Genomic DNA, 20,398 nt, shown 5'->3' with positions numbered 1-20,398 from the left:
AGTTTTCTTTTTACTATAGCATATGGCAGCAATATTCCAATTTCATTCTGGAATGGACACTATACATAAGATAGCCAAGAATAATAGAACTGTTTTGACAACATGATATATAGTCTCTTGTCAAAATTATGAGGCTATGCTTTGGTTTATTAAATCTTGAAAGTGCAATGTTCTACACAATCACATTTTGTTCAAGGATTTAAAGTTAAATGATACAACACAAAGATTTTTAAAGAGGTCAAAGTAAAGAAATATCCCTTCTAAAGTCAGGACTCTGAAACACCTTGTGCTCAATGGGGGGTGAATACTTTCCAAATAAAAACTTGATAGGCCTTTATAACTTCTTGTTAGCAAATGGAACATATATAATAATTTAAGTTAAATATCATGGTTAAAAGTAAAAAGTTGTACTATTTATAAACTTTATCTAATATATAATTACTAATTTACCTGCTTCATATCTTTAAAGTCTTTGTGGTTTATAAATGCAATCAGTATTTTCACATCATGAAATTCAGATTTGTTCCCTGAGGGAGGAAACTAAAAGAAAAAAACATACTGTGAAGACTTATGAACTACTAGTGTATTTACAGAATAAAATACAAGTTATTCATTAAATACAAACATTACATCTTTTTAAAGTTATAAAACGAAGTTTCATGTGTTCTTAATGTTATAGTAAGAGTTCTCAAACTGGAATCCTTTTAGCATAAACTTAAACTGATACTTTACACACACATAACACACACACACATTCCTAACATAGTCTTGTCTACTTTAGGAATGGAAAAGAAACAAAATTTTCCAATTAAACACCTATCATAACCAGAATGTTTATTTAAAAAGAATCCTACCATCAGATTATTCAAAACTCAGCCCCTACACCACACACAAAGAAGATAGTTCAATTCCTGTGAAATTTGATATCATGAACTCAAAAGAAGTTATTATAGTTTTATAACTTACGAGGACACTGTTATTGGCAACCAACAATGCTTCAGCACCTCCTGTTTGTGCAATTCTGGCTTTTTCAAGAAAATGGCAGGTTCCCCACTGTACCACAACTGCTTTGTTCTTTATTCCATCAGGAGGAATATCAGAAAGGTTGCACAGTGGTGTGGTAGTCAGATTCATCAAACTAATGGAAGTCTGGAAAGAAGAAATGTCTTTAATATTATAAATATCATATTTCCCCCTAAAAGCATTCAATGGCAAAGTGTCAACATTGGTTTAATACAAGGTTCTTTTTTTTTTTTTTTAATTTTATTTATTTATTTATTTTTGGCTGTGTTGGGTCTTCATTGCTGCAAGCGGGCTTTCTCTAGTTGTGGTGAGCGGGGGCTACTCTTCATTGCGGTGCGTGGGCTTCTCATTATGGTGGCTTCTCTTGTTGCGGAGCACGGGCTCTAGTCACGCGGGCTTCAGTAGTTGTGGCACGTGGGCTCAGTAGTTGTGGCTCACGTGGCTCGCGGGCTCTAGAGCGCAGCCTCAGTAGTTGTGGAGCACAGGCTTAGGTGCTCCGTGGCATGCGGGATCTTCCCAGACCAGGGCTCGAACCCGTGTCCTCTGCATTGGCAGGTGGATTCTTAACCACTGTGCCACCAGGGAAGTCCCAAGGTTCTTTTAAATTAGAAATATTTGATGACAATCAGGCTTTGAGGCAAGTATTTTTAAATTCTCTAACTTGCTTTTCTCACAGAGAGAAATACTTAAGCAAAAGCAATAAATATTTATTAATCATAATATAACTAGTTTACATGCTAAAACATAATAATCACTCATTCTTACCATTCAATATTTTTATGTTTATAAATAAATAGAAGCTGTGATTTACTTACTGCATTTTCTAGGGTACTTGGAAGAGCTGTCCAATAAGGGTTATATAGCATGCAGTAGTCCTTAGATGGTGAAGGCATGTCATTTCCAGATGCATGCAGGATTGCTTCCTGAGCAGCTGTCTAGGACACAAACAATAATTTTCACGGTGGCAATAATTCGGCTTGCCAAGAACTAAGGATTTTAATAAAGCTATTTATATACAGGTTTGACCACATTTCCTTAAGGGGGAAGGTCCTCCAATAAATTGATTTCTTCTTGTTTGAGGAAATGGTAAAACTGTACATGGTTGCCCAGAACACATTCTTTAAGGAAGGTAAGTCACTTTCTTACAGGCCCTTGTTATAAGGGCCATATCCCAGGGAGGAATCTTGTTATGATTTTATAAGTTCAATACTCCCTTTACAGTCTGAAACTTTATTTCCCAATCTCTTATGAGTTATTATTCCATTGTTCATATTCTATAAAAGAAAATGCACTTGAAGTCCCTCAACCTATATTACCTTCCATATTCTACGAGTAACTAGAGCAAAAAAAAAAAAGGTATCATTATTTCTAAGTTCTATCTTTGGAAGAGAACCAGAGAAACTGGAAATCTCAAGTTTTCAAGACCCTGCAACTGCCTATTCCAAAAGACCAGTCTAGAGTTTAGAGTGGAAAAAGAAGATATAGAAAAATGTTCTTTCCTTTTGCCTCATTTCTCACTACCTAGAAAAGAGAGACAAGAGGTAAGAAGTGACTAAAAAGAATATCCATTGTACATGGGGGTGGGGAGTGGGAGTGGAGCCTATGATATGAAGAAACAGCCTAAGATAACTAGAATACCACTCCACATCCCAATTCCCTTCAAACTTGGATCAGTCCAGATCCTTCCTCTCTCCTCCTTTGAGAAAATCTTACTCTACAACATAAGGGAGAAAAATAATTGTTTGGCAGATAAAGATGTTGTTCTACTAAGCCTCTGCCACTAAAGCATGCATTAGATCGAGCTACAGGAAACTGCTGATATTTGACCATTTTTGATCTATAAAATTGTTTATTACCTAGAAGTCAATCTAAATGTCTAAGAAGTACAGAAATGCTCTAATCCATGCTCTCCTACAAGAAATCTCCCTTGAACATTCGAGATTAGAAAACTTTCTAGCATACTTGGGACTTTATTAGCTTATGGATCTAAGCAAGTATAGGGAATTCTTGAAACATGCCATCAGATATTTACATAAATTACATAAGGAAACTACTTCTGGAAAAAAGAAATGTAGTTTTCATTCAGCTATATACTTGGTGGCTATGAATGGATTCTGACAGGAGAGGTAAACTGATATGTTAAATTCTTACTGTACACAAACTATTTTTAGGTTGTAAACAAACTACACAAATTCAACAAAGTATATTTAGGTTATTGTCATACATTTACTTGATTCAGTGTCACTGTTTTATAAATGATGGCTCTGAGACTCAGAGTAGTTACTAACAACCTACGTAAGGTCACACTAACATCATCTACAGTTCTAACTATTGCTGGTAATTCTACAGATAATCATAAGGGTTGATTAGACTTAGGTTAAACATTTTTTAAAGAATACTATGTAAGTGAATTGGGTACTTCTTATTGCACCCAACAAAATGGGTACTTCTTATTGCACCCAACAAAATGGCGCATGATATCAGGATGTCCCGCCATTAGCAATGCTGAGTTTGATTATTTGGTTAACATAGTAACTGCAGGGTTTCTCCAGTGTAAAGTTAAATATTTTTTTCCCCTTGTGATTAGTAAGTAATCTGTAGCACAATGTGAACAGTTCAGCAACTTCTCACCTAGTGTTTTAGCCTCCATGCCTGATTTAATTTTACATATTATGTTTGGGGTTGTGAAATGGTGAATGTCAATCCTCTACATTTATTAGCTTGTACTCTTCTTTTTTTTTTAATAAATTTATTTATTTTATTTATTTATTTTTGGCTGTGTTGGGGTCTTCATTGCTGTGCGCGGGCTTTCTCTAGTTGCGGCGAGCGGGGGCTACTCTTCGTTGTGGTGCGCGGGCTTCTCATTGCAGTGGCTTCTCTTGTTGCGGAGCACGGGCTCTAGGCACGTAGGCTTCAGGAGTTGTGGCACACGGGCTCTAGAGCACAGGCTCAGTAGTTGTGGCACGTGTCCTCAGTAGTTGTGGCTCGCAGGCTCAGTAGTTGTGGCACGCGGGCCCTAGAGTACAGGCTCAGTAGTTGTGGAGCACGGGCTTAGTTGCTCTGCGGCATGTGGGATCATCCCGGACCAGGGCTCAAACCCGGGCCCCTGCATTGGCAGGCGGATTCTTAACCACTGCACCACCACGGAAGCCCTTGTACTCTTCTTTTCTAAAAAAAAAAAGAGCTTTACTCTCTCTCTCTACCACCTTTTGCTTACTATCACTAGAGATTAATTGATTTTTTAAAATTCAATGTAGTGCAATTACAATTATTCGTTTGATGTTCAAATTATCCCAAGTTTGGCCAATAGAGCCTCTTCCACCTTGCTCTTTGTATCCTTTTGGCAAGACCCCATTAGTCTTTGAGGACTTCCTTGTTTTAGGCTGACTTTATCCTTTACCTGCCATAGATTGGAACCAGTCATTCTATTAAGCTCCTTTTAGAGAGAACTGTATTTAAATTAGGATTTGGGTTTTAACAATGTACACTGCTGAAGTGGTATAACATTTACAATAGACAATTGGCAATATCAATCAAACTTTTTTAATACTTATAATTCTCTGATTCATATCCTACAGATGTATTACATAATGCACAAAGATTATACAAAGATAAATGTACAAGGATATTCACTGCAATATGTTATAGCAAAAACAAAAAACATCTTCCACAGATAAGAATCCATTACATTATGGTATGCATAGTACACAGCTATTAAAAGGAAAGAACTAGAGGACTTCCCAGGTGGCACAGTGGTTAAGAGTCTGCCTCCCAATGCAGGGGACACAGGTCCGAGCCCTGGTCTGGGAATATCCCACATGCCGCGGAGCAACTAAGCCCGTGCGCCACAACTACTGAGCCTGAGCTCTAGAGCCCGCATGCCACAACTACTGAAGCCTGAGCACCTAGAGTCCATGCTCCACAGCAAAGAGAAGTCACCGCAATGAGAAGCCCACGCACCGCAACAAAGAGTAGCCCCACTCGCCGCAACTAGAGAAAGCCAGTGTGCAGCAATGAAGACCCAACACAGCCAAAAATAAATAAATGAATAAATATATTAAAAAATTAAAAAATTAAAAAAAAAGAAATAACTAGATCTACCTGTAGAAATAGATGTCCATGGTGAGAAAAGCAAGTTCCAGAAAGATATTTATAGTGTTTTCTATTTTTATAAAAATGACCCCCCCGCAGAGCTCCCTATATGTATTTGTACTGTTATGTGAACTTAAAGAATGATGTGGAGAGAGACCAGGCTATTAAAAAAAAGGAGAGGAAAACAAAAGCAAAGATGAGGGTGTAAAAAGATTGGAAGGAGAAAATTTAAAAAGGAAAAAACAATCAAAACAAAAAAGGTATGAAGTCCCTCTCCTCTCATCCTGGTTCTCACAGTCACCCCTTAGGGGCTTCTTTTATGTCTTTCCAGATACTATCAATGAATATTTAAGATAGATAGATATTGGGTTGGCCAAAAAGTTCCTTCAGTTTTTAAGTAAAAATAAAAGACACATTTTTCATTTTCACCAAGAACTTCATTGAACAACGTATTCACCCTTTTGTTCCACTACCTTCTGACATTTTTCAGGCAACTTCATAATTCCCTCTTCCCAAAATTTTTTCTATTTTTGAGCAAAGAACTGTTCCAGGTGCCTTTTACAGTCTTCCAGGGAATGGAAATGTTTTCCATTAAGAGAATTTTGTAAAGACCAAAATAAATGGAAATCCAAAGGTGCAATGTCTGGTGAATATGGCAGATGAATCAGAACTTCCCAGCCAAGCTGTACAATTTTTGCCTGGTCATCAAAGAAACATGAGGTCTTGCATTACCCTGATGGAAGATTATGCATTTTCTCTTGACTGATTCCAGACACTTTTCATCAAGTGCTGCTTTCAGTTGGTCTAACTGGGAGCAGTACTTGTTGGGATTAATCGTTTGGTTTTCTGGAAGGAGCTCATCATAGAGGACTCCTTTCCAATCCCACCATATACACAACATCACCTTCTTTGGTTGAAGACCGGCCTTTGGTGTGGTTGGTGGTGGTTCATTTCACTTGCCCCACTATCTCATCTATACCACATTATTGTACAGCATTCACTTTTCATCACCCATTACAATTTGTTTTAAAAATAGAAACTTCATTACATTTCAGTAGAGAATCGCGTGCGGAAATATGGTCAAGGAGGTTTTTCTCACTTAACTTATGTGGAACCCAAACTTCAAAGTGATTAACATAACCAAGCTATTGCAAATGATTTTCAACGTTTGACTTGGATATTTTGAGTATGTGGGCTATCTCCTGCACGGTATAACGTTGATTGTTCTCAATTAATGTCTCGGTTTGATCGCTATCAACTTCAACTGGTCTACCCGACCATGGAGCATCATCCAGTGAGAAATCTCCAGCATGAAACTTTGCAAACCACTTTTGACATGTTCGATCAGTCACAGAACCTTCTCCATACACTGCACAACTCTCTTTTTGCGTTTCAGTTGCATTTTTACCTTTCTTGAAATAATAAAGCATAATATGCCGAAAACGTTGCTTTTTTCTTCCATCTTCAATTTAATAATGGCTACACAAAAATTCACCAATTTTGATTTTTTTTTTTAATGCACGCTGATATGACAGCTGTCACATTACAATCTAACAAAATTGTTTTGAATGAAGTTAAAGACAACTAAGTCCTACCAGAGCCATCTTATGGAAAAACCGAATGAACCTTTTGGCCAACCCGACAGATAGATAGATAGATAGATAGATAGATAGATAGATAGATAGATAGATAGACAGACAGACAGACAGACAGACAGACAGACAGATCTCAAACATATACATTGTTGTCTGTTTTACACATATGGGATCATACTATATATACTACTGTGTAGCTTTTCTAAAATTTTATTTTTTAAAGTTTATTTCTTTGAAGTATAATCAATTTACAATATTAGTTTCTACTGTATAGCAAAGTGATTCGGTCATATATATATTCTTTTCCATTATGGTTTATTACAGGATATTGAATATAGTTCCCTGTGCTATACAATAGGACCTTGTAGTCCATCCTATATATAATAGTTTGCATCTGCTAATCCCAAACTCCCAATCCTTCCCTCCCCCACGTCCCTCCCCCTTGGCAACCACAAGTCTGTTCTCTATGTCTGTGAGTCTGTTTCTGTTTCATAGATAAGTTCGTGTCATATTTTAGATTCCACATATAAGTGATATCATATGGCATTTGTCTCTTTCTGACTTACTTCACTTAGTATGATAATCTCTAGGTCCGTCCATGTTGCTGCAAATGGCATTATTTCATTCTTTTTTATGGCTGAGTAGTATTCCATCGTATATGGGTACCACATCTTCTTTATCCATTCATCTGTTGATGGACATTTAGGCTGCTTCTATGTCTCTGCTACTGTAAATAGTGCTACTATGAACACTGGGGTGCATGTAACTTCTTGCATTATAGTTTTCTCTGGATATACGCCCAGAAGTGGGATTGCAGGATCATATGGCAACTCTATTTTTAGCTTTTTGAGGAACCTCCATACTGTTTTCCATAGTGGCTGCATCAATTTACATTCCCACCAACAGTGTAGGAGGTTTTCCTTTTCTCCACACCCTCTCCAGTATTTGTTATTTGTAGTCTTTTTAATGCTGGCCATTCTGACTGGTGTGAGGTGGTACCTCATTATAGTTTTGATTTGCATTCCTCTAATAATTAGCGATGTTGAACATCTTTTCATGTGCCTGTTGGCCATCTGTATGTCTTTTTGGAGAAATGTCTATTTAGCTCATTTGCCCATTTTTCAATTGGGTTGTTTTTTTGTTGTTGACTTGTATGAGCTGTTTGAATATTTTGGAAATTAAGCCCTTGTGGGTTGCCTCATTTGCAAATACTTTCTCCCAGTCTGTAGGTTTGTCTTTTCATTTTGTTTATGATTTCCTTTGCTGTACAAAAGCTTGTAAGTTTGATTAGGTCCCATTTGTTTATTTTTGCTTTTATTTCTATTGCGCTGGGAGACTGACCAAAGAAAACACTGGTATGATTTATGTCAGAGAATGTTTTGCCTACGTTCTCTTGTAAGAGTATTATGGTGTCATGTCTTATATTTAAGTCTTTAAGCCCTAAAATTTAAATTTTATACGTTAGATTTTCCATATTGATACATATACACTACCTCCTTTTACACAACTGTATAATAGTCAGTGTTACTTTTATAATTACAAAAGCTAACGGATTTTTTAAAAAGCTTAAAAGTACAAGGAAGTACAAAGATATCCAACTATGAGTAACATTTATTGCTATAGACAGATTACAGTCTTTTCCACAGTGGTAGAAAATTTATCATTGATATAAGCAAAATTCATTGATATGGGAATTACTAAGGCAAAACACAAATTTTAGTGGAAGATTACTATGAGAGAGGAAAGTATAACCATACATAATTGTAGAATAGTTTGTATTGGATGTGGAACATGCAGCAAATTTCATGAGCAAGCTAACAAATCCAAATAACTTAAGCATTTCCACTACATTTTAATATCTTAGTAAAATTTCTCATAGAGATTATATAGCTTTGAAAATTCAGTTTATCAACAATAGATATCGTATGTTCTGGAACTAGAGACCTGGGACAGAATGGCAGTTTCACCATTTATTGGCTATGTTACAAGTCATTTAAACTGTTTAAGCGTCAACGTCTTATTTTTTTTGTTTTTGTTTTTGACCCCGCCTCGAGGCTTGCAGGATCTTAGTTCCCCAACCAGGGATTAAACCTGGGCCCTGGCAGTGAAAGCACAGAGTCCTAACCACTGGACCTCCAGGGGATTCCCTCCTCAGCTTCGAGATGACAAAAAATGTCCAGACCTCACAGAGCTGTCATGATGATTAAGTTAGATGATGCAAATGTTTACCCATATTAAGCTCTTAATAAATGGTAACTATTATTATTAATAATACATCTAGCACCTTGCCAAGTACTTGCACCATGCAGAAGAAATACAAGATGATTAGTGGTTGCTTAGGGTTTGGTAGGATGTAGGGATGGGGGTGATAGCTACAGAATATGAGGTTTCTTTCTTTCTTTTTTTAAAATGGACTTTATGTTTTAGATCACCTTTAGGGTCACAGCAAAACTGAGCATGAAGTACAGTGTTCCTACATATTCCCTTACCACACACACGCATAGCCTCCCTCCAACCTCCATTATTAACATTTGTTACCATCTATGAACCTACACTGACAATTCATTACCACCCAAAGTCCACAGTTTACATTTAGGGTCTCTCCTGGTGTTTTACATTCTATAGGTTTTGACAAATATGTAATGACATGTATCCACCATTACAGTATCATATGGAATATGAAGTAGTTTTATTGCCCTAAAAATCCTCTGTGCTCTACCTATTTGGTTTCTTTTTGAGGTGATGTAGATGTTTTAAAATTGACTATAGTAACAGTTGTACATATCTGTAAATATACTAAAAGCCACTGAATTGTACACTTTAAATGGGTGAATTTTATGGTATATGAACTATATCTCAATAAAGCTGCCCCCACCAAGAAACACTAAACAAGAAATTATAGTATTACTGGGAAGATTAAAAAGAAACCTGAAAAAGATAATCACAAACAGAATGTGATTTAAGTCAGTCTCTAGTAAAAGCTTTAGTAGTTCTTAGGGTGTTGGAAATGCAAATTCTTGGACCCTATTCCAGACCTACTGAATCAGAAACTCTGAGAAGTTTATTTTTAACAAGGCCTTATGGAGATTTTGATGCTTGTTAAGGTTTGAGTACCATAGCTATAGGAGCAGTGTTTCTCAAGATTTAACGTGCATACAAATCACTTAGTGATCATATTAAAACGGAGATTTTGATTCAGTTGGCCTGGGTGGAATGTGGGATTCTGCATGTCTAACAAGCTCCCAGGTGATCCTGATGCTGCTGGTCTATGGGCCCAACCTTGAGCAGCAAAAGCTATGCAGGAACAAGAGCACAGTCACCCCTCGGGATCTGAGGGAGACTGGTTCCAGGACAGATAACAAAATCCAGGTATGCTCAAATCCCATAGATTTGATTCCACACAAATTCAACAAACTGTAGATCATAAACAAAGTGTATGTATCGAAAAAAATCCAAGTATAAGTGGACCCGCGCAGTTTAAACCCATGTTGTTCAAGGGCCAACTGTAGTAGAAACCACATCACTGTGGGCCAGTTAGATTGGGAAGCACAGAGGCCTGAAGCTCAGTGTCCCTTCAAACATTACAAGTACCAAATCAGGTGAGACTTGTGATCTACCTGTGTTAGTATTAGATCATCTGACAAAGACCCTATGGTGGAAGGACAGGATATCTTCCTTTACATTTTTCAAGTTAGAAACATGCTTCAAGACATCTGAATTTTCCTCTGTAATCAACTGTGGTCTGGCCTTCTATGACTTTACTCAACCCTTAAAAAATATCTGTTTATATTTTCAACCAATAATGAAAATATTCTCTTAGTAAAAAGCTTAGTATCAAGAGCTTGAAGGGATTTAGGGATAACATAATCTAGTCCCTTCATTTCATAGCTCAAACAGGTCCAAAATGATCAAAATGAAGTCTCAGGGGCCAGATTAGAATTGAGCTCTCTAAAATCCAGACCAGTGGTCTTTCAGCTCTGCTATCACTTCAAGTTCCCTTATGCAGCTAGATCCGCCAGCACCCCTTAGTACCCAATCATCACCCTCCAGTTTTAATACTGGTCATATATATCTCTGCATTAGCTGTTAACTCCCTCTCTGCTGTGATTCTGGGCATGGGTCTCCTACCACCACTCAAATTCCTCTAATACCCAATTAGTTCCTCCCACACCCTAAACATCCCAAACTCTAACTCCTTTCCTTATACTCTTCCAAGTACCCCCACTTCTAGGACTCTAGAGTTTCATGGAATTCCTTTCCCTATGACAAGTGCTCCTTACTGCTCACCCCAAATCCTGCCTCTTAATGGCAGTTCCTACAACCACTGGCGGTGGAATCAAGTGTTCTTCATGGCCATCAAATCATGAATCTCACACCCGTGTCTTTATATTCCGCATCTTGCTTGATCCTCACACGCAAGGGAAGCAAGTTTACCAGCCCACAGTGTGAAGTAGTACTTCCTGTTTTTCTGATTCAAATTTACCTCCCATAAAACTTCATCGGATGTCTGTTGTTTGTGAACATTTCCAAATTTATTTTACCCAGGTCACTTGACTTCAGTCTTATTCCATGTCATCTTCTTTTTAAATCAATGTTTAAGTCTATCTTAATGTCAGAGTTGCCTATTCTTTTGATCATTTTTCTCCTAAATAATTTTTGGTATGATAAGTGCCAAATGATTACTCAAAGTCTAAAAACACCTCAACTGTAATGGAGTACACTATACTCACATCCTTGCAAGTGTCCTATTTCCTCATTTTCCCAGACCAATCAGACCTTAAACAATGGGACATATATAAGGAGCTGTATTTCATCAGTGTACTTACACTGAGTCAGTCTTGCACTGACCTTCACGTCCCTATCTCTTGAGGCTATATCTATGCTTTATACTCCAGTCTCTTGGTAGTCCCAAGCATGGGCATTTGTATTCCTGGCCTCTGTTCAAACGGCCTCCTGATGCTGACTCACCAGCCCAATATTAACCTAGGAAACAGGCCTTTCTACTCCTGTTCAAGCTAATAGCACAGTTCGATTCTTCTGTGACTTTGTTTCACAGGTTTAGTTTGCCTTCTACTCTTCTTTCTCCTTCAAAAGGTATCTACCAGCACTGGATCTACTTTCCAAATTTAAGTCTTCACACATTCCTTTTGAAAATAAAAATTATTTAGCTAAAAATTTATCTAATATACTACCCCCTACCCTGAATCCACGCCATACTTTGGGTCTGCCAGGACTCTGTATCTTGGCCCATTTTCACCTGATCACGATGGAGCTCTGACTAATACAATGCTAACTTTTACCCATGTATATATTTAATTCCCTTTAAAAGCCTTAACAGATTAGTCAAGCATGGTTCTTCTTTTTTCTTAGAGATTATGGTGGGTAATCTGGGCAACAATTTCTTACCCTTTATTATAGATCAGTGCTTCTTGAATTTAATGTTCTGTTAAAATCAGATTCTGATCCAGCAGGCCTTAGGAGGAGCCCATGATTATACATTTCTAACCAGTTTCCAAGTGATGCTCTGATGTTGGTCTGCAGAGTACATGGTTATAGACTTCATCATGAATAGCAGTGAAACTCATCAGATTTCCAGACATTACTGGGGTTCTCCTAGGAATTTTCTTAAGAGGTGAAAGTCACACTGTACCTGCAGTATGCTGGTATAGCCAACGTTCATGTACTGGCCAGCAGTTCCCCCATTTCACCCATAAGTTCACTCAAAACTCTTCAGCATTTGTATCACTGGGTCCCAGCTTCCCCACCCACCTCCACAGTCTGTCAATTAAACCTGGTTCACATTATTCGTATTGTTATCCATTAGATATACTTAATCCTTTGGTTTCAAGGGACAATGTGTGAATATGATGAACTCTCTCTCCAATTAACCCCCCCTGCAATCTTTCTTCATAAAATCTACAAATTAAACTACTCCTCTATCTTTAGATACCGAATATGAGGGCTGGGGGTTTGGGGTAAGTTTTGCTAATAAACAGAATTTATTTAAAATGAGAACTAGCAATTAAAAAAAAAAATCTTTGTTTCTAAACCAGAAGATAAAAAGTTAAAATGTAATCACTGAGTGCTAAACGCCAAAGAGTAATAGTCATCTACCCATTACCCTTATATCATAGCAATGTAGGAGATATCCTTTCCTTTACAAACATCTTTCTCTTTACACAGATTGAGTTTTAAGTCAATAGCAATACATTAAGAGTTGAAAGCAGCCTCTACAGGAAAGGCAGAATTGGGGTTATATGTCTGAATGACACATGTTCCAAAGTCAGGTCTAAATAACTTCCTGATTCACTATTCACTATTATATTTTCTACGCCTCTTTCCTCACTAATAAGTTATATAATCAAGACAATCTATGTTCTTTCTACTCCTACTTCCAATATTCAAGGTTTATGGAAACCATGCACTGAAACTGACTAGACTCAGACCCTCAGAGATGAAGTGAAATCTTAATTACTTAATTAGTCGCTCAGTGGGAGCTAGGGCACCAAACAGGGATTTATAGAGAATCAGAGGAGTCTGTGGGACATGGGGAGAGTAGATCCCCAGGATCATTCCTTACACTTGGAGAATCTGGGGGCATGTAACAGGCTAAGATGTACTAGGGTGGAGGGAAGAGACAAGGTAACCACTGATTCATTCAATACTCTGCAAACTATGAGGTGCTAGAGGAGACAGCAGAGAATGAGTCAGGTAGCTTCTCCGTCATGGGGCTTATATTCTATGTTACCTAGATCCAGCCTTCTCCCTTGTTTTCCTTAAGTAATCTTACTATTTAACTATTATAGAATTTACGATTTACACTAGAATTCATAAACTCAAATGCCTAAAAGGCCAGGCAGGTAAATCAGAGTTGATTTAAGACCATAGGACATGGTAACATTTGGCAAATTCTGGCCTAAAGGCAATGAAATTTTTGAAAAAAAATTTAGTATCTTGGGGTAAGAGTCCATACCTGAAGACTTTATGGTCTAGATTTCCGTAAACAGATCCAATTTCAGGTAAATTTTTAACAAAGACAAATTATTAAATATATTATAAATATGACTTCTATCTTTAAAACTTTTTTCATGAAAATAAATTCACAAATTTATCCAATCAGTCTTGTGATCTATTTTTGATCCAAAAAAAAACTTAGTGGAAAAGTATAAAGAAATGTCTAGAAACTCTGGGTTCTAGTCCTCTTTTTCATGACTTTCTATCTGGTCTAGGACAAATTGTAATCTTCCTGAAACTTCTCTCAGGATCATTTTGAGATTCTAAGGAGATGTATGTTTAGGTGTTGTATTTTGGGAAGGAGATAACACAGCAATTAGTGACTTAAAAATTGGACAATGGAATGCAGAATCCACAGAGACAGCTCTGATTGTGAAGAATCTGACAGTTAAAGGAGGAATGTGACATAACCAGCATGTCTAAGCTTGGGCTTAGACATGTACCACAGACTAGGTGGTTTAAACAACAGAAATTTATTTTTCACAGCCTGGAGCCTAGAAGTTTCAAGGTGCCAGCATGGTCCAGTTCTGGTAAGGGCTTTCTTCCTGGCTTGTAGATGGCCACCTTTTCACTGTGTCCTCACATGGTGGGGGGGGGGGGGGAGAAAGAGAGCAAGGCAATAATCCCATTGTAAGGGTCCCACCCTGATAACCTTATCTAAACCTAATTATCCTCAAAGGCCCAATCAATCTCCAAATACCATCACACTGGGAGTTAGGGCTTCAACATGAGAATTTAGAGGCACACAATTCAGTCCACAGCATTTCTCCCCTGGCTCCCAAAATTCATATCCTTCTCACATGCAAAATATTTACATTCATTCCATCCCACAGCCCTAAAAGTCTTAATTCATTCCAGCATCAACTCTAAAAAGTCCAAAAGCTCATCTAAATGTCATCTAAATCTGATATGGGTGAGATGCAAGATTCTTCATGAGGTAAGATTCCTCTCCAGCTGTGAACCTGTAAAACCAGACAAGTTATGTGCTTCCAAAATATAATGGTGGGACAGGCATAGGATAGACATTCCCATTCCAAAAGAAGAAATCAGAAGGAAGAAAGGGGTGAGGGGACCCAAGGAAGTCCAAAACCTAGTAAGACATAGATCTTAAGGCTCAAGAAGTATCCTTTTTGGCTCTATGTCCCACTTTCTAGGCCCACTGGGGTGGAAGTGTCACCCCCATGGCTCTGTGGGGTAGCCTTTGGCTCTGTGGGATACCACCCCCCAAGGCTCCTGGTGGAGGCCAAAAGGCTTGTTGAAACTGAAGTTGTAGCCCTGATGATCTCTGAATCACCTTTGTGGGTCATTTCTCCCTCTTCTTGAAGAATAATGCACGTTCACAGCCAAATAGCTCTATCATCCCATCCTGTCAGATCCAAAAAGTCCAACAGCCTTTCTTCATTTCATCCTGTCTCCTTCCCCCAGAGTTAAAAGTGGCAGTGCTTTTGCTCACAGAATCCCATAAGCTACTTATCAAGTGATTGTTCAGCCACACTCTTAGTGTTCTTTCCAGAACAAACTTTCTCTTTTTTTTTTTTTTGCAACATGGATAGGCTGAGAATTTTCCAAATCTTCAAATTCTGGTTCCTTTTAGCTTAACAATTCCTTCTTCAATTCCTCTCTCTCCTTTGCGTTTCACTAAAAGCAGTTAGAAAGAACCAAGCTGCTCCACCAACGCTTTGCTTAGAAATCTCCTCAGCTAAATATTTGATTTCACTGCTTACAATTCTTCCTTCCACACAAAACTAGAACATAGTTCAGCCAAGTTCTTTACCATTTTATGACAAGAATTGCCTTTCCTCTAGTTTCCAATAACCTGTTCCTCATTTCCATCTGCGATCTCACCAGAATCACCTTTAATGTTCATATTTCTAGCCTCTACCCATTACCCAGTTACAAAGCTGCTTCCACATGTTTAGGTATTTGTTACCACAGAACCCCACTCCCGGTACCAAAATCTTAGTCAGCTTGGGCTGCCATAAAAAAATACGATAGGGAGAGGGGGAGGGGGCAGGGAGAGCAAGCTCTCTGTCTGGTGTCTTTTCTCATAAGGGTACCAATCCCATCACAAGGGACCTACTCTCTGACCTCATCTAAACCTAATTATCAATATCTCCCAAAGGCCCCATCTCCAAATACCATCAATACTGGGGGTTAGTGCTTCAAGATATGGATTTTGGGAGGACACGATTCAGTCCATAGTACAGTAGCTCAGCATGTCTCTGATAGGTTGGGTAGCAGAACACAACTAGTTTCCCCAGGAGGCTGAGGGAGGAGGGCAGAAGAGAAGGAATTAAAGAAGACTTTGAGTTGGTGTAGTATACCAAAGGAATGCAGATTTCAGCAAGAGATTTTTCTGTTGGGGATTCTGATCACCACTTCATTTTCATAAGCTCAAGATGTGGCTACATGACACTTCAAATTCTTTGAAGTAATGAAAACATGAATACAACTTTTATAAAAACATTATGAGAAAGACTCAGGATTCTTCAGAGAACTTTGAAGCAATTTTAGAAAACAGATCCAGGCTAAATTTCACTCATTCTCTTTGAAACAGAACCCTGTGACTGGGTCCGAATAACACTAAAATAAAGGTCTAACAGTTGGGGCTAGCGGTGGGAGTCGGACTAGGGAAGGACAAGTGTGATATGGAAACATGGTAAAGCCAAGAGAGAATAAATTACCTGCCAGGCACTCTTTTCATGTCTAGACTTAAATGTTTAATGGGTTTAGAAGTCATTAAAACAGCCAGATGTGCTGTAGCTTGTGTTCAAGATACACGGTAAGGTCACTCTGATGTGATGAGGACAGAGTAGGGTAGGCTACATAATGTTGAAGGGGCTTTCCAATGTTAAATACTCTGCCTCTTCTACAAGGATGTGACACTTTCTGGAGATTAAATGCTGCTTCTAGGTGAGGATGATGACCCTTTTTTTTTTTTTTTGGCTGCGTTGGGTCTTTGTTGCTGCTCGTGGGCTTTCTTTACTTGGGGCGAGTGGGGGCTACTCTTCGTTGCGGTGTGAGGGCTTCTCATTGCAGTAGTTTCTCTTTTTGTGGAGCACGGGCTCTAGGTGCGCGGGCTTCAGTAGTTGCAGCACGCAGGCTCAGTAGTTGTGGCTCACAGGCTCTAGACTGCAGGCTCAGTAGTTGTGGTGCACGGGCTTAGCTGCTCCGCGGCATGTGGGATATTACCGGACCAGGGCTCGAACCCTTGTTCCCTGCATTGGCAGGCGGATTCTTAACCACTGCACCACCAGGGAAGCCCATGATGACCCTTTTCTAACATGACCAAGGGGAAAGAGGCTCAGTAGGGCCAGCTTCCAGAGACCAGAAAGAAGAAATGAAATGATTAAGCTGGCATCATTCATTCAAATGAACTCAGAGAGGCCACCTAGGGCTGTAAGAGTAGGGAAGAGGAGTAAACAAGGGCTTCAGGGAGAAAATGGTTAAAATTACAAAAAACTTAAAATAGTGGAGGAAAGGAACTAGGTATCTGGTAAAGAGAAGGAAAGAGAGAGCTCCTGCTGAGAAAAAGGATACCAGATTTATTTGAGTTCCTCAGAAAAAGAAAGGAATGAGAAAGAGACCCTTTCAGGAATTTAAAGGAAGAAAGAGTGGAGAAGAAAAAAATCCACTGAGAAATCACTAAGAAATAGAAAATCAATAATACTAGTTAGCACTGAAAAAGATCTTCCCAGTTTCAAAACATCTTGTCAGTGTATTCACAGTTACCAGCACAGCTCCTGGCACATAAGAGATAGCACACTAAATATTTGTGGAGTGAAAGACTGTTACTGAGTCCTCACAACAACCCGGCAAGCGGGGAATACAGAACTCAAGATTAACATGGTGAAATATGACCAAATATATATGTACAATATAAAAAGAATAAAATCTAGAATATGGGAGACAGACTAGCTACAATTTAGAACACGGACAAACTTTAGACTTGTGAAGCACTTGAAACTACATGAAAATTTTGCTTCCATTTTTCTAGTGAGAGGCTTCAGAGCTTTTATTAAGAATTTCAATATGAGTTTATGAGCAATTGATGTATTATTAGGTTAATTATTAACTTGTGTTGAGAAAGGACAGGTGGGAATTTATACACACATGTATATATTCTTACAATTAGCTTAAGAAGTTCAAATGAAAATGAGTGCAAAAACACTCAAAAAATTTCATACCTAGGTTATAGTTTTATGTGTATTTACATACTACCTGAATTATCTTTTGGACATGTCTGATTACAAGGTAAACAACACCTCAAAGATTCAGACCAACACTGCCACTTTGCTATTCTCTTTATATCCTACTCCTCCCCCTGACCCACCTCAAGCAATTTTTAGATACATTCTTCCTAATGCTGCCTAGCAAAGTTATGAATACAACAAAGGCACTTAACCGCTTCAGGCTTTGAGTTTGGTTTCTCAATAAATGTTAAAAACACTTTCATATTGAATATATTCACTGGTAGTAATCCTTTAAACTGGAGAGTAAGCAAAATATACTCTTTCAGAGAAGTTACACATTCTAATGGAAAGAGCTAGACAGGCATACACCATACCAATTCTGTATAAAACTCATAAAAGTTTCCAACCTGAAACTCCCTAAGTGAAATTTACAAGAAACAAAAACTTAAACACTGAACACTGGCGTCCTTACCACCCATTCACTGAAGCTTCTGCTTGGTGTTGGATTTTAAGACATTATTGCTTTTCTCTAATTACGAAAACAAACTTGTGTACACATATTTGTTACTGTTACTTAACCGGCTCTCCTCCCCTTTAAACTAGGCAGAGAATTGAAACCCACTGAAACCCACTAAAAGAATTACACTTTGGTGTGTTCTTTAAAAAATTATTTTAAATTATTACTGTTACCAGAAAGCCCCAGAATGAAATCAAATGAGCCCTAAGGCGAAGCAGAAATTACAGCGGAGGAAGAAAAAAATCTGTATGAGAGCAATTAAACTAAAGCGCAGTCCTTGAACCGCTAAACATCCAGGGATCGGGTATACGTTTTTTCCTCCTTTCGGGGTTGGGGTTGGAGGGAGTGCGGGTTAAGCAGCGGTAAGAAAGGCTGGACAATAAAATTCAGAGGTCAATTCAAAACGCCTGGAACAGTGAAAAACTATACAGGAGAAGCACCGAAGTCCGAGTCGTATTAGGGGCTCGGCAGGTAGCTTTCTCGGGGGTAGGTAGGTACCGGGACTTCAAAGGACGGGAATGGGGGCTGGACGGAAAGGGAGTAGTGGGACAGGGAGGGGGATGAAAGCAAAAAACCAGAGCAGGCCGCGTAGGCGCGGGAGAGGGCAGGCCGGCAGGGAGCCCGGGGTGGGGGCGACGGGGGGGCGGGGGGGCGGCGGCGACGGACGGTGGGGGGGGGCCCGGCCCCGCCCCGGGGAGGCCCGAGAGCCCGCCCGTCCCCCTTACCAGAGGGAGCAGGAAGCCCCACAGCAGGGCGGCCGCGGCGGGGGTCAGCGGGTGCTGCAGTCCCATCGGACTGCCTGGTGAGCGCCCGGCGGCGCGGCGCGGCGCGAGGGGGGGCGGGCTCCGGGTCCTCTCGCGGCGCTGCTTCGGTGGTTAGGCCGGACAGGGGCGGCCGGCAGGGTTAGGCTGGAGCCGCCGCGGCTGCTGGAGCCGCCACTGCAGCGCCGACTTCCTCTTCCGGCCCCGCCCGGAGGCCGCGGAAACCCCCACGGGGCACGTGGAGTCCGGGTCCGCGCGCGCCGCCCGCCGGGCTCTCTCAGGTTCCCGGCGCTGGCCGGCACCGGCAGCGGGTCTGGGCGTGTCTCTTTCCAGCTGCGTGACCTGAACTGTTCCCGGGTCGGGCAGGCGTAGGGACTTTTTCAAGGCCTTCTTCTTCCTAGAAGAGGCGGAGCGCCTGTTCAGTTCCCCACTAACCACCCAGGTGCTCGAGCCAAAAACCTACATGCTCTGAGTCTTAATTCACCTGCTCATCAGCAGTCCTAGGCTCTCTCACACGTATGTCCCCCAAACGCCCACCTTCTCCTAAACCGCAGTGACCACCCCCAGACCACTGTTGTTTCTCTCCTCCAAACTGGTTTCCGTTTCCACTCCCCACAGCCCATTATCCACACAGCTGTCCTGGAGAGATCTTTTTGAAAGTGTAAATCAGATCATGTCACTCCCAACCACACTTAGAATAAAATCAAAGATCTACTCTGGGACTTCCCTGGTGGCCCAGTGGTTAAAAATCCACCTGCCAATGCAGGGGACAGGGGTTCGAGCCCTGGGCCCAGAAGATCCCACATGCCATGGAGCAACTAAGCCCGTGTGCCACAACTACTGAAGCCCACGCGCCTAGAGCCTGAGCTCTGCAACAAGAGAAGCCACTGCAATGAGAAACCTGACACTGCAACGAAGACCCAACCCAGCCATAAATAAATAAATTTATTTTTTTAAAAAACGGAAACACTCTACTCTGGAGGATAAAGTTTATATAACATGGTCCGTGCCTGCTTCTCTGACCCCATCTTCACTCTTTTCCCACGCTCGCTTCAAGCCACATGGGCCGCCTTCGGTTCTTCCGGCGTTTGTACTGGTAGTCCTCCCTGCTGGAATGCTCCTCTCTCTGAATACCTGGCACGCTGGCATTCACTTATCAGCTTAAATGTCACTTCCTCAGAGGGAACTTATTTATTTACTTTT

At 40.0% G+C, this 20,398-nt stretch overlaps 1 protein-coding gene across 6 annotated transcripts in view; it reads right to left on the bottom strand.

The window, feature by feature from the left end:
• SPPL2A (signal peptide peptidase like 2A) overlaps window positions 1-19,513 on the bottom strand; it is a 53,361-nt gene extending 33,848 nt beyond the window's left edge. Inside the window, exons 1-5 of one of the 6 annotated variants that reach the window (XM_082450119.1) lie at window positions 19,160-19,502; window positions 3,655-4,191; window positions 1,839-1,954; window positions 967-1,149; window positions 451-540 (exon numbers count right to left, since the gene is read on the bottom strand). In XM_082450119.1, coding sequence (XP_082306245.1) covers window positions 451-540; window positions 967-1,149; window positions 1,839-1,954; window positions 3,655-3,673 — 408 coding nt within the window. In that variant the 5' untranslated portion in view covers window positions 3,674-4,191; window positions 19,160-19,502. Of the gene's footprint in view, window positions 1-450; window positions 541-966; window positions 1,150-1,838; window positions 1,959-3,654; window positions 4,192-19,159 lie in introns of all 6 variants that reach the window. The other 5 variants (XR_014260640.1, XM_082450121.1, XM_082450118.1 and 2 more) reach the window with 5 other exon arrangements.
• Window positions 19,514-20,398: the final 885 nt, after the last annotated feature.

Source organism: Balaenoptera physalus (assembly GCF_965194825.1).
Source record: "Balaenoptera physalus genome assembly, chromosome: 2".
Taxonomy (NCBI): Eukaryota; Metazoa; Chordata; class Mammalia; order Artiodactyla; family Balaenopteridae; genus Balaenoptera; species Balaenoptera physalus.
This window is presented reverse-complemented; position numbering and strand designations above follow the sequence as displayed.